Source organism: Oncorhynchus clarkii, chromosome 2 (genome assembly GCF_045791955.1).
Source record: "Oncorhynchus clarkii lewisi isolate Uvic-CL-2024 chromosome 2, UVic_Ocla_1.0, whole genome shotgun sequence".
Lineage (NCBI taxonomy): Eukaryota > Metazoa > Chordata > Actinopteri > Salmoniformes > Salmonidae > Oncorhynchus > Oncorhynchus clarkii.
Genome location: NC_092148.1, coordinates 59,175,736 through 59,187,473, shown reverse-complemented (window position 1 = coordinate 59,187,473; position 11,738 = coordinate 59,175,736). Strand labels below are relative to the sequence as shown.

At 40.7% G+C, this 11,738-nt stretch overlaps 2 protein-coding genes across 5 annotated transcripts in view; one reads left to right on the top strand and one right to left on the bottom strand.

The window, feature by feature from the left end:
* Positions 1-6,481: 6,481 nt before the first annotated feature.
* LOC139381783 (C-C motif chemokine 4 homolog) lies at positions 6,482-7,358 on the top strand. The gene is made up of 3 exons (XM_071125543.1): positions 6,482-6,581; positions 6,807-6,927; positions 7,118-7,358. Exons 1-3 carry the CDS (start codon positions 6,518-6,520, stop codon positions 7,197-7,199), a joined length of 267 nt encoding a protein of 88 aa, XP_070981644.1. The 5' UTR covers positions 6,482-6,517; the 3' UTR covers positions 7,200-7,358.
* A 243-nt stretch (positions 7,359-7,601) lies between these two features.
* LOC139370805 (septin 15) overlaps positions 7,602-11,738 on the bottom strand; it is a 30,840-nt gene continuing 26,703 nt past the window's right edge. For all 4 annotated transcript variants that reach the window (XM_071110599.1, XM_071110608.1, XM_071110582.1 and 1 more), the window contains exons 11-13: positions 11,599-11,734; positions 9,593-9,738; positions 7,602-9,454 (exon numbers count right to left, since the gene is read on the bottom strand). In XM_071110599.1, the coding sequence (XP_070966700.1) occupies positions 9,415-9,454; positions 9,593-9,738; positions 11,599-11,734 (322 nt within the window). In that variant the 3' untranslated portion in view covers positions 7,602-9,414. The remainder of the gene's footprint in view (positions 9,455-9,592; positions 9,739-11,598; positions 11,735-11,738) is intronic.

Below are 11,738 nucleotides of genomic sequence, written 5' to 3'. Positions count from 1 at the left end.
AGCGGGTCTTTGGAAGTGCGTCAGTGGTGGGTGAATAAATTACCATAACGCCAAGACCGAGCGCGCAATAATTTTGTTCTTGTGTTTACGGTAGATTAAGTTTCAAGTTTTAATGTCACGTGCACAGGTACAGCTAAACGTCTTTCTTGCAAGCGCCAAACCCCGAAATGCAGTAATAAATATCAATGTAGCACTAAAAATAACGTAAGTCAGAGAAAAAACACACAAGAAATAAAAAAAATTAGATGAGAAAGTAAGAAGCTATATACAGAGTCAGTTCCAATACCATATTTAAAATGTGCAGGGATACTGGAATGACAGAAGTAGCGGTAAGGTGACTAGGCATCAGGATATATGATAAACAGAGTTGCCGCAATTATGATTGTATGTGAGTGTGTGTGCGTGTATGTGTGTAGAGTCAGTATTCATGTTATGTGTGTTGGAGTGTCAGTGTCCGTATGTATGTAGAGTCCTGTGATTGTGCATAGAGACAATGCAAAAATCTAAAATAAAATACAAGGGTCAACTCAAATAGTCTGTGTAGCCATTATTTAGCAGTCTTACAGCTTGGGAATAAAAGCTGTTCTGGAGCCTGTTGTTGTCAAACTTGATGCACCGGTACCACTTGCTGTGTGGAAGCAGAGAGAACAGTCTATGGCTTGGGTGGCTGGAGTCTTTAATGATTTTCCTAGGCCTTCCTTTCACACCGCCTGATATAGAGGTCCTGGATGGCGAGGAGCTCAGCCCCAGAGATGTTCTGGGCTGTCCGCACCACCCTCTCTAACATCATGCGAACAAGGGCGGTGCTGTCAAGTTGCTCTCGATGGTACAGTTGTATAACTTTTGGAGGATTTGAGGGCCCATGCCAAACCTTTTCATCTTCCAGAGGGGGTAGAGGCACTGTCACACCTTCATCCTGACAGTGTGCATGTGAGTGGACCATTTGAAATCCTTAGTGATTTGGACACCGAGGAACTTGAAGCTCTCAACCGACTCCACTGCAGCCCAGTCAATGTGGATGTGGGTGTGCTCGTCCCCACATTTCCTGTATCCTAAACTTGATGATGGTGTTGGAGTCGTGTGTGGCCACAGAGTCGTGGGTGAACAGTGAGTACAGGAGGGGACTAAACACACACGTCTGTGAGGCCCCCGTGTTGAGTGTCAGCGTGGCGGAGGAGATGTTGCCTACCCTACCACCTGGTGTCGGCCCTTCAGGAAGTCCAGGATTCAGTTGCAGTGGAAGGTGTCCAGTCCTAAGCTTGGTGACGAGCTTGGAGGGAACAATGGTGTTGAACGCTGAGCTGTAGTCAATGAATAGCATTCTCACATAGGTATTCCTTTTATCTCGGTGGGTGAGGGCAGTGTGGAGTGCAATTGAGATTCTATTGTCTATGGCTCTGTTGGGGTAATATGCAAATTGGAGTGGGTCTGGGGGTGAATGGGGTGATGGAGTTGATGTGTGCCATAACCAGCCTTTCAAATTACTTTATGATTACAGATGTGAGTGCTACAGGGTGGTAGCCATTGTGGTATGAAGCCATGGAGTTATTGTGAACTAGAATGATTGAAGTCTTCTGGGGATTACAGACTAGGACATTGAGAGGTGGAAAATTACTGTGAGTATCTTAGATGATGAACTTCCATAAAGGGTGAGGCAATGAACTTCATAAATTCATATCTAAACTATCTAACTAACTTAATTAGTTTATAACGTGAGTCAGTGTCATCAACGTTTTGCAGTCTACACTGGGTTGTAAAATTTGTCTAATTGCAATTTACAACCAAAGCCTAATACAAGTCCAAAACAAAACATATTGTCTACATTCATTTAACATTTATTGAACATACATGTGAGGTCTATAATTATATCATTTGCGTTATTGCAGAATATCAATGATGAATTGTCTGTGGAAATTGGTGAGGGTTGAAAATGTGTGTGAGTGTGTGAGTCAGCCTGATAAGAACTTTGTAAAAAAATCTTACTATATGCATGTGAAAATATCTGATAACATCTGCTGTCTGTAGCATCTCCACTTGACACAGATAGCTCTACACCACAGATTTCTGCAAAAGAGGAAAACAGCATCCTACGCTTTTCACATCAACAAAAAAGAAGAACATATGCTTGGGGGTTTCCTAAAATAATTGTCATACAGTAGACCGAGTGTGACTATGCATAGACAATGCCTTCAGAAAGTATTCATACCCCTTCGCTTATTCCACGTTTTGTTGTGTTACTGCCTGAATTCAAAATTGATAACATTTTTGTAAATGTATTGAAAATTAAATACAGAAATATCCAATTGATATACACTACCGTTCAAAAGTATGGGGTCACTTAGAAATGTCCTTGTTTTTGAAAGAAAAGCTATTTTTTGTCAATTTAAAATAATATCAAATTGATCAGAAATACAGTGTAGACGTTGTTAATGTTGTAAATTATGATTGTAGCTGGAAACGGCAGATTTTTTATGAAATATCTACATATGCGTACAGAGGCCCATTATCAGCAACCATCACTCCTGTGTTCCAATGGCACGTTGTGTTAGTTAATCCAAGTTTGTCATTTTAAAAGGCTAACTGATCATTAGAAAACCCTTTTGCAATTATGTTAGAACAGCTGAAAACTGTTGCTGTGATAAAAGAAGCAATAAAACTGGCCATCTTTAGACTAATTGAGTATCTGGAGCATCAGCATTAGTGGGTTCAATTACAGGCTCTAAATAGCCAGAAACAAGTAACTTTCTTTTCAAACTCATCCGTCTATTCTTGTTCTGAGAAATGAAGGCTATTCCATGCGAGAAATTGCAAAGAAACTGAAGATCTCATACAACGCTGTTTACTACTCCCTTCACAGAATAGCACAAACTGTCTCTAACCAGAATAGAAAGAGGAATGGGAGGCCCTGGTGCACAACTGAGCAAGAGGACAAATACATAAGAGTGTCTGGTTTGAGGAACAGACACCTCACACGTCCTCAACTGGCAGCTTCATTAAATAGTACCCGCAAAACACCAGTCTCAACGTCAACAGTGAAGAGGCAACTCCGGGATGCTGGCCTTCTAGGCAGACTTGCAAAGAAAATGCCATATCTCAGACTGGCCAATAAAAAAAAAAGATTAAGATGGGCAAAAGAACACAGACACTGGACAGAGGAACTCTGCCTAGAAGGCCAGCATCCCGGAGTCACCTCTTCACTGTTGACGTTGAGATCTCCAGTTTCTTGGCAATTTCTCGCATGGAATAGCCTTCATTTCTCAGAACAAGAATAGACTGAAGAGTTTCAGAAGAAGGTTCTTTGTGAAAAGACCCATTGTGAAAAGTGATAACCTTCTATTTGTAATAATAACAATAATTTGATGAGTTGGACTATTAGGCGTAGGCAACAGATCTTAATGAGTGCTATTTTAAAAGATTGGAGTACCCGCCAGGATCGCTCAATTACGTTCAATTAGTTGCATTGTGTAGCTTACACTACACCAGTGGCGTGTATCCATGGATGCCAAGGGAAGCCAATAATATACAGTTGAAGTCGGAAGTTTACATACACCTTAGCCAAATAGATTTAAACTCAGTTTTTCACAATTCCTGACATTTAATCCTAGTAAAAATTCCCTGTCTTAGGTCAGTTAGGATCACCACTTTATTTTAAGAATGTGAAATGTCAGAATAATATTAGAGAGAATTATTTATTCCAGCTTTTATTTATTTCATCACATTCCCAGTGGGTCAGAAGTTTACATACACTCAATTAGTATTTGGTAGCATTGTTGAACTTGGGTCAAACGTTTCAAGTAGCCTTTAACAATCTTCCCACAATATGTTGGGTGACTTTTGGCTCATTCCTCCTGACAGAGCTGGTGTAACTGGGTCAGGTTTGTAGGCCTCCTTGCTCGCACACACTTTTTCAGTTCTGCCCACAAATTTTCTATAGGATTGAGGTCAGGGCTTTGTGATGGCCACTCCAATACCTTGACTTTGTTGTCCTTAAGCCATTTTGCCACAACTTTGGAAGTGTGCTTGGGGTCATTGTCCATTTGGAAGACCCATTTGCAACCAAGCTTTAACTTCCTGACTGATGTAATGATATGTTGCTTCAATATATCCACATAATTTCCCCCCTCATGATGCCATCTATTTTGTGAAGTATACCAGTCCCTACTGCACTAAAGCACCCCCACAACATGATGCTGCCACCCCCGTGCTTCATGGTTGGGGTGGTGTTCTTCGGCTTGCAAGCGTCCCCCCCTTTTCCTCCAAACATAACGATGGTCATTATGGCCAAACGGTTCTATTTTTGTTTCATCAGACCAGAGGACATTTCTCCAAAAAGTATGATCTTTGCTTCCCTTAACAAAAAAGTATTTAAAAAAAATCCAATCAGCGTTGAGCTAAACTGAGCGAGCTCAACTGTGAATGGTCCTGAAAGTGTAAAGGGAAGCCAGCTTGGATTTGGCATCACTCCTATCAAATCCCATTGAGAGCATACACCATTGACAGAAAAACTTGAATTGTTGCATCTTGTTGTTGTCCTCCGGTAGCTAGCTAGCCAGCTAGCTAAAATTGTTCCTTTCCTAAATTAGCCATGGATGGAGATAGGGATTTGGACTTGTGGTTTTACTTAATTCTCCATACTGGCCAATGTTTATGACGACGATTCTGATCCAATCATTAATTCATACATTGTGCCCCTGGCCTATACATGCAATATACTTTACTGGACAGAGGTTGCTATCTGGTTTTGTGATAAAACAAAGGCTTGGTTGAATTTATTCTGCCACTGCAAATACAGTATATCATGGTAGCAAGGCATATGAATTATGGGTGCACCACTACTGCACACTGCACTGTATCATAAATACACTTTAATTTAATTAGCTTTAACACATGGCTACAATATACCCTATTAAAGAATAAAATAAAATAGAGAGGTGAACTATCAATTCATAAAGTGTATTTTTATAGATGAAACCACCATTTACCTACCTCTAGGCTGCTATAGCCTACATATTTATTTGGTCTGTCATTAAATGTTTTTTCATGGTAATTTAATAGAATTAATCAGAATACATTTTCCAGAAATAGTTTTACCAGCTCCATGTATTCTCAAATTTAAAAAGGTGGGGGAGTGCTCCTGAAGCATTACCTACACCCCTGATACTCCTGATTTCTCCTATCACAGCCGTAACTGTTTTAAAATCCCCATTGGCCTCATGGTGAAATCCCTAAGCGGTTTCCTTCCTTTCTGGCAACTGAGTTAGGAAGGACACCAGTATCTTTGTAGTGACTGGCTGTATTGATACACCATCCAAAGTGTGTAATTAATAACTTCACCATGCTCAAAGGGATATTCAATAGCGTTTTTTTTTGCCCATCTACCAATAGGTGCCTTTTTTTGTGAGGAATTGGAAAACCTCCCTGGTCTTTGTGGTTAAATCTGTGTTTGAAATTCACTGCTCAACTGAGGGCCCTTACAGCTAATTGTATGTGTTGACTTATTGTTACAAGACATTTCAGCATTTAATTTTGTATTAATTTGTAAAAATGTCAAAAAACACAATTCCACTTTGACGTTATGGGGTATTGTAGGCCAGTGACAAAAAAAATTACATTTAATTCATTTTAAATGCTGTAACACAACAAAATGTGGAAAAAGTCAAGGGGTGTGAGTACTTTGTTTATATTAATTCAGTTAAAGGGGCAATCTGTAGTTACTACATCCATTTTTGGACTTATGTAGCTTAGTTCAACTGTCTTTCACCATCAGAACTCATAATATAAGTGTGTTTTACTCCAATGTTTTACATAGCTCTATGAATTTGAGAGTGGTTACATTTCTCCAACCCTATCCATGATATTGCTTTAACTGCTGATTGCCGCTTTAAGGCTTGCAGTAATTGTGATTGTATACCCATATTTGATCTATTACAACTAAATCATTCAGGAGGACAACATACAAAGTCACACATCTGAAGATTCAGCTTCTTCCAGGACTGCTGATGTTGTTTGATGATGTCATGTTTTCAAATAGCTGATGAAATACAGTAAGAGGAAAAAATATTTTTAGCAAAATTTGTTATACACTATGACCCCTTCCTGCTTGATCCACTTCTTGTGAAGATTCGTCATCACTGACAGAGGTCATACGTCATTCCACTGACAGAGGGTTGCTGGAGAGAAGTTGTAAGCACTGTGGTGGCACTGCATTGAATCTTATCTTCACACCATCATGTTTACAGAGTCCCCTACCTCTCAAAAAGGAAGTGAATATAAAGACTACAGCCATTGATCAGTAGTGGTTAACTTGGCAAGCTATGGGGGCGTAGGGACATTTTGAGATTATAATGGTAGTGTGTAATGGCACCTACTCTTCAACGAAATATTAATATAACTCTGGAAGTTCCATTATGCATCTGGACAGTATTTATATGGGGAGCTGTAACTCTTACGGACTCAGACTAAAGAGGAACCAAGACAACAGGGCAAAAGCCAGACCTTCGACACATCTCAAACCATCATGAAGACTACCTGCTTGGCTCTTGGGTTATTGCTGCTGACAGTGTTCCACTCCTATGCTACCCGTAAGTTCATTACATTTTCATAAGGATTGTGCATTAACAGAAGGATGTAACCCAAGTGGGTGCTTATGTGCCCTCTTGATAGGGGCACTTGGATAAGTTATCCTTTTATGAGCTTGATTATATACCTGTAAGATTGTCATGCTTATCTTGGGTTGATTGCCTCATGGCTTATGCTAGGAAAAAGTCACAAGGATGTTCTAATTGACCCATCTTATCCCCCCACAGCTCTTGGACTGCAGACATCACCAGAAAGCTGCTGTTTCCGCTTCCTCAAAGTGAGTGTCCCCCACAAAAAGATTGTCTCAATCCAGAAGACTCACAGTGGCTGCCCCCTACCAGCCTTTGTGTAAGTGTTTGTTCCTCTTCCAGTGATGCCAGAGTCCAACAGCACAAATGCTTAGTTTGAGGCCATTGCATTGTCTCAATTATGGAAGACTAAAGAACTAGTGACTTTCACTGACTTGCAACAGTCATAAAAGAAATAGTACCCATCTGAATAGTACCCTTTTCTTTGTACCATTATTTTTCTACTACAGGGTCAAAACTGTCAAGGGGAAATTGATTTGCTTCCAGTCGAGTGAGCGGTGGGTACAGAAAGCCTTCAACCGGCTCAAATAGCCAGCAGCTGTGGCCACATGTAGAGGCATTGAGAGTTCCAGTCATCCTTGACAACCTCCTCATCATCATGACTCAAGCCTCACCAGCTCCATGAAGACTACTCTATCCTCGACATACAAGCAGAGACAGAGTTTTAATGTAGCTCACTGGATGGCACCAAACGGTTGGTTATCATCTTACCCCATGTTTCACTGTATATGTTCACTTTACTATAAAAACTTTCAGAACTATTTCCTATAACACTTAACAATAAGGGACATGTTTATCACTTTGAAATGCAGCAATAACTATTTTGCAATATGTGGAATTGATATGAGTTAAGATGCACATGCACGTTATTGTGTTTTAATGTACTGTATGTGAGAATCCACTGCTTTAATAAAAGGAGAGGAAACATTTCACTTAAGCATAACCTTCTCATCTTTAATATTAATAATGTACAGTTAGAGAGAACAGATGATAATAAAATGAAGAACAGAATAAAGCTGAAGAGTGTAGATATATATAAAAAAAAAAATAAAAAAAACAACTCCTAAAGTTATGGCTACCTTCAACATTATTAGATAGGGGAGTGGTTAAAGAATGATTTAGGAAAAGTTTGTCTCAGACCTTAGCTCAAATGAGCCTTTAAGACTTCTCAGACCACGGACTAACTTCTGACTATTACAACTCAGAGACCTGCAACAAGAGACTGGTCCTGAGAAAGCACACAGTTGGCATAGAGTATTATTGTGTGTGTGAGTGTGGCTTGTGAAGGCAGTGTAGGTTGGGTCAGAGGTTGTCTTCTGGGATTTGGGGCTTGTGTTCAGTTGTGAAGTATATAACAATTTACAGTCAATTTCATGATGTATGTGAACCAGAAGAAAATGACAGTTTTTTTAAATATGTGTGTTGTATTTATCTGTGCATTTTCTGTGTCCCTTTTGCATGTCTTCAAGTGCATCTTAAGATTTCTAGAGGTTTGTAAAAATCAAGACTACACTAAAATAATAATTGTTGAACCACTTAAATTATCCTACTGGATTCAAGGGATTGTTGTCCAACCATACATACATAATATATTCAAATAAAACTTGACGGACCTCAGAGAGGTAAGGGTTTAGAGGTGTCACACAATGTGTCTCAGTGTCAGAGTCTCACCATGCGTTTGGGACAAACCCATGCATTTAGCGCTCTCGGTACAGTCTTCAGAACAGGGGACAAGGGATAGATAGGGCTTTAGGTTTAGGGCTTTGACAAAATCCATCACTTCACAATATAAGACATTGCCATAATCACGGTTATCATTGTTTTAGACACCCATATGATTTGTGTAACATTATCTATATAATAGGGACATAATTATCTGCTTCAGTATCCAGAGAATGTTATGACACTGACAATGTTACTGTTTATACCGTTAAGTGTGTCTTCTATTAGTAAAATAGAAGACACAAACACATGGTTTACAGGCACGTGCACACACACAGGCACCCACACACAAGTACACACACATTTAAGATAGGTCACCCCCTTTCCTGAACCTGGCTTTTTCATCTCGACTTGGCTTTTGACTGTCATAATTCAAAACAATTATTTTCCTGTTTCTTGTACACTCGCACCTGACTCAAACCCTTAATAACCACCCACAAGTGTGTGTTTAACATGCACATGTCCCAGGAGTTCAGGGAATGTCCGAGCATACGTAATTGTGTTTACACATGTCACAATGGAGTGCGCTTGTGAATGGTCTTGAGCTGCCTCTGCTGGAAGAAACAGGTGAGCTAGCTAGAGAACAGATTGTAGTACACTAGTATAAAGGATGGCTATGCATGATGCCTGCCATGTGTAAAACTACAAAGATCAGAGGGACATAATTTCCTCCTTGTCAGGAATAGACATAAAAGGTTTTGGCAGACACCCAAAAGAGGGATGTGGCTGTGTGTGTGTGTATAGTGGTGTATGAGTGTGACATTGGGGCGTGTTGTTGTATGTACTGAATGAGATGCATGTGAGGTCCATGTATGACCTAAATAGTACAATAGGGTCAGCAAGCCCACTTTAGAATGTGCAAGCGTAAACACCCTCTTAGCCCTGAGCTAAGTGCAGTGTGAACGCGGCTTATTTGCGTGCGTGTGTGTGTATATATATATGGTTTGAGGGTCATAGATTGTGTGAACATCAAAACGGATGTAAAAACAAGTTTGCAATATTTAATTGGGGGAATAGGTTCAACTTAAAATATTTTTCCCTTCTTTTTGTTCTTTTCCATGGTCCTGTAAAAAAAAAAAGAGAAAAAGGGAATTATTTAATATCTCAAAATTGCATTTAATTGAGAAAAATAGACAAAAAACATACTTTATGCTTGTCTGAGAGAATAAGAGGAAGGACGATTAAATATGTCAGCCACTCACTTAGAAGCGTCAAGTTTCTGCTGCTCCAGTATACGTTGCTGTGCCTCCCAGTTTGACTTCTCTTCCTCATGGTGACGCCGCTTCTCCTCCAGTTCTTTATACTGAACCTCCAAGTTCTTTTTCATCTGCTCGTGGCGTCGCTCCAGCTGAGAAGGGAGGCAAATGTGTTACTTGTGAATAAAACAGACAGATACACACATCCAAATTGACTTGAGGCTCTACCTCTCCTGTCCTTAGAGGTCGACCGACTATGGTTTTTCAACGCCGATACCGATTATTGGGAGGACCAATAAAAGCCGATACCGATTAATCGGCCGGTTTTTAAAATTGTATTTGTAATAATGACAATTACAACAATACTGAATGAACACTTATTTTAACTTAATGTAATACATCAATAAAATCAATTTAGCCTCAAATGAATAATGAAACATGTTCAATTTGGTTTTAATAGTGTTTAAAAGTGTTGGAGAAGAAAGTAAAAGTGCAATATTTGCCATGTAAGAAAGCTAACGTTTAAGTTCCTTGCTCAGAACATATTCCCAGGTAAGAAGTTTTAGGTTGTAGTTATTATAGGAATTACAGGACTATTTCTCTCTATACCCTTTGTATTTCATTAACATTTGACTATTGGATGTTCTGATAGGCACTTTAGTATTGCCAGTGTAACAGTATAGCTTCCGTCCCTCTCCTCGCTCCTCCTTGGGCTCGAACCAGGAACACAACGACAACAGCCACCCTCGAAGCAGCGTTACCCATGCAGAGCAAGGGGAACAACTACTAGAAGGCTCAGAGCGAGTGAGGTTTGAAACGCTATTAGCGCGTGCTAACTAGCTAGCCATTTCACTTCGGTTACACCAGCCTCATCTCGGGAGTTGATATGCTTGAAGTCATAAACAGGGCAATACTTGACGCACAACAAAGAGCTGCTGGCAAAACGCACAAAAGTGCTGTTTGAATTAATGTTTACGCGCCTGCTTCTGCCTACCACGCTCAGTCAGATACTTGTATGCTCAGTCAGTTTATATGCAACGCAGGACATGCTAGATAATATCTAGTGATATCATCAACCATGCGTAGTTAACTAGTGATTATGATTGATATATTTTTATAAGATAAGTTTAATGCTAGCTAGCAATTTACCTTGGCTTACTGCATTCGCGTAACAGGCAGTCTCCTTGTGGAGTGCAACAAGAGACAGGTTGGACTAGTTAACTAAGGTCGTAAGATTGAATCCCCCGAGCTGACAAGGTGAAAATCTGTCATTCTGCCTGTCCCTGAACGAGGCAGTTAACCCACGTTCCTAGGCCATCATTGAAAATAAGAATGTGTTAACTGACTTGCCTAGTTAAATAAAGATTAAAGGTGTAAAAAAATATATATATGCAAAATCGGTGTCCAAATATACAGATTTCAGATTTTTTTTTTTTTTTGAATTTTACCCCTTTTTATCCCCAATTTCGTGGTATCCAATTGTTGTAGTATCTTGTCTCATTGCTACAACTCCCGTACGGGCTCGGGAGAGACGAAGGCTGAATGTCATGCGTCCTCCGATACACAACCCAACCAGCTGTACTGCTTCTTAACACAGCGCGCATCCAACCCGGAAGCCAGCTGCACCAATGTATCTGAGGCTACACCGTGCACCTGGCAACCTTGGCTAGCGCGCCCTGCGCCCGGCCCGCCACAGGAGTCGCTGGTGCGCGATGAGACAAGGAGATCCCTACCGACCAATCCCTCCCTAACCCGGACGACGCTAGGCCAATTGTGCGTCGCCCCACGGACCTCCCGGTCGTGGCCGGTTACGACAGAGCCTGGGCGCGAACCCAGGGACTCTGATGGCACAGCTGGCGCTGCAGTACAGCCCCCTTAACCACTGCGCCACCCGGGATTTCCACGATTTCTGATTGTTATGAAAACCTGAAATCGGCCCTAATTAAATCGGCCATTCCGATGAATCGGTCGACTTCTAGTCCTTATGTCTCCCAATTGGCGTACACACACACCTCAGCCTCAGAGTCCTTCAGTTTCTGTTTCTTCTCCTTGACCTTCATCTCAAACACCTGCTCCATCTCGGTTTCCATCTTCTTCATCTTCATGACATGTTCCCTCCGCTCCTCCTCCATCTGGGCCAGGGGGCTCCTAC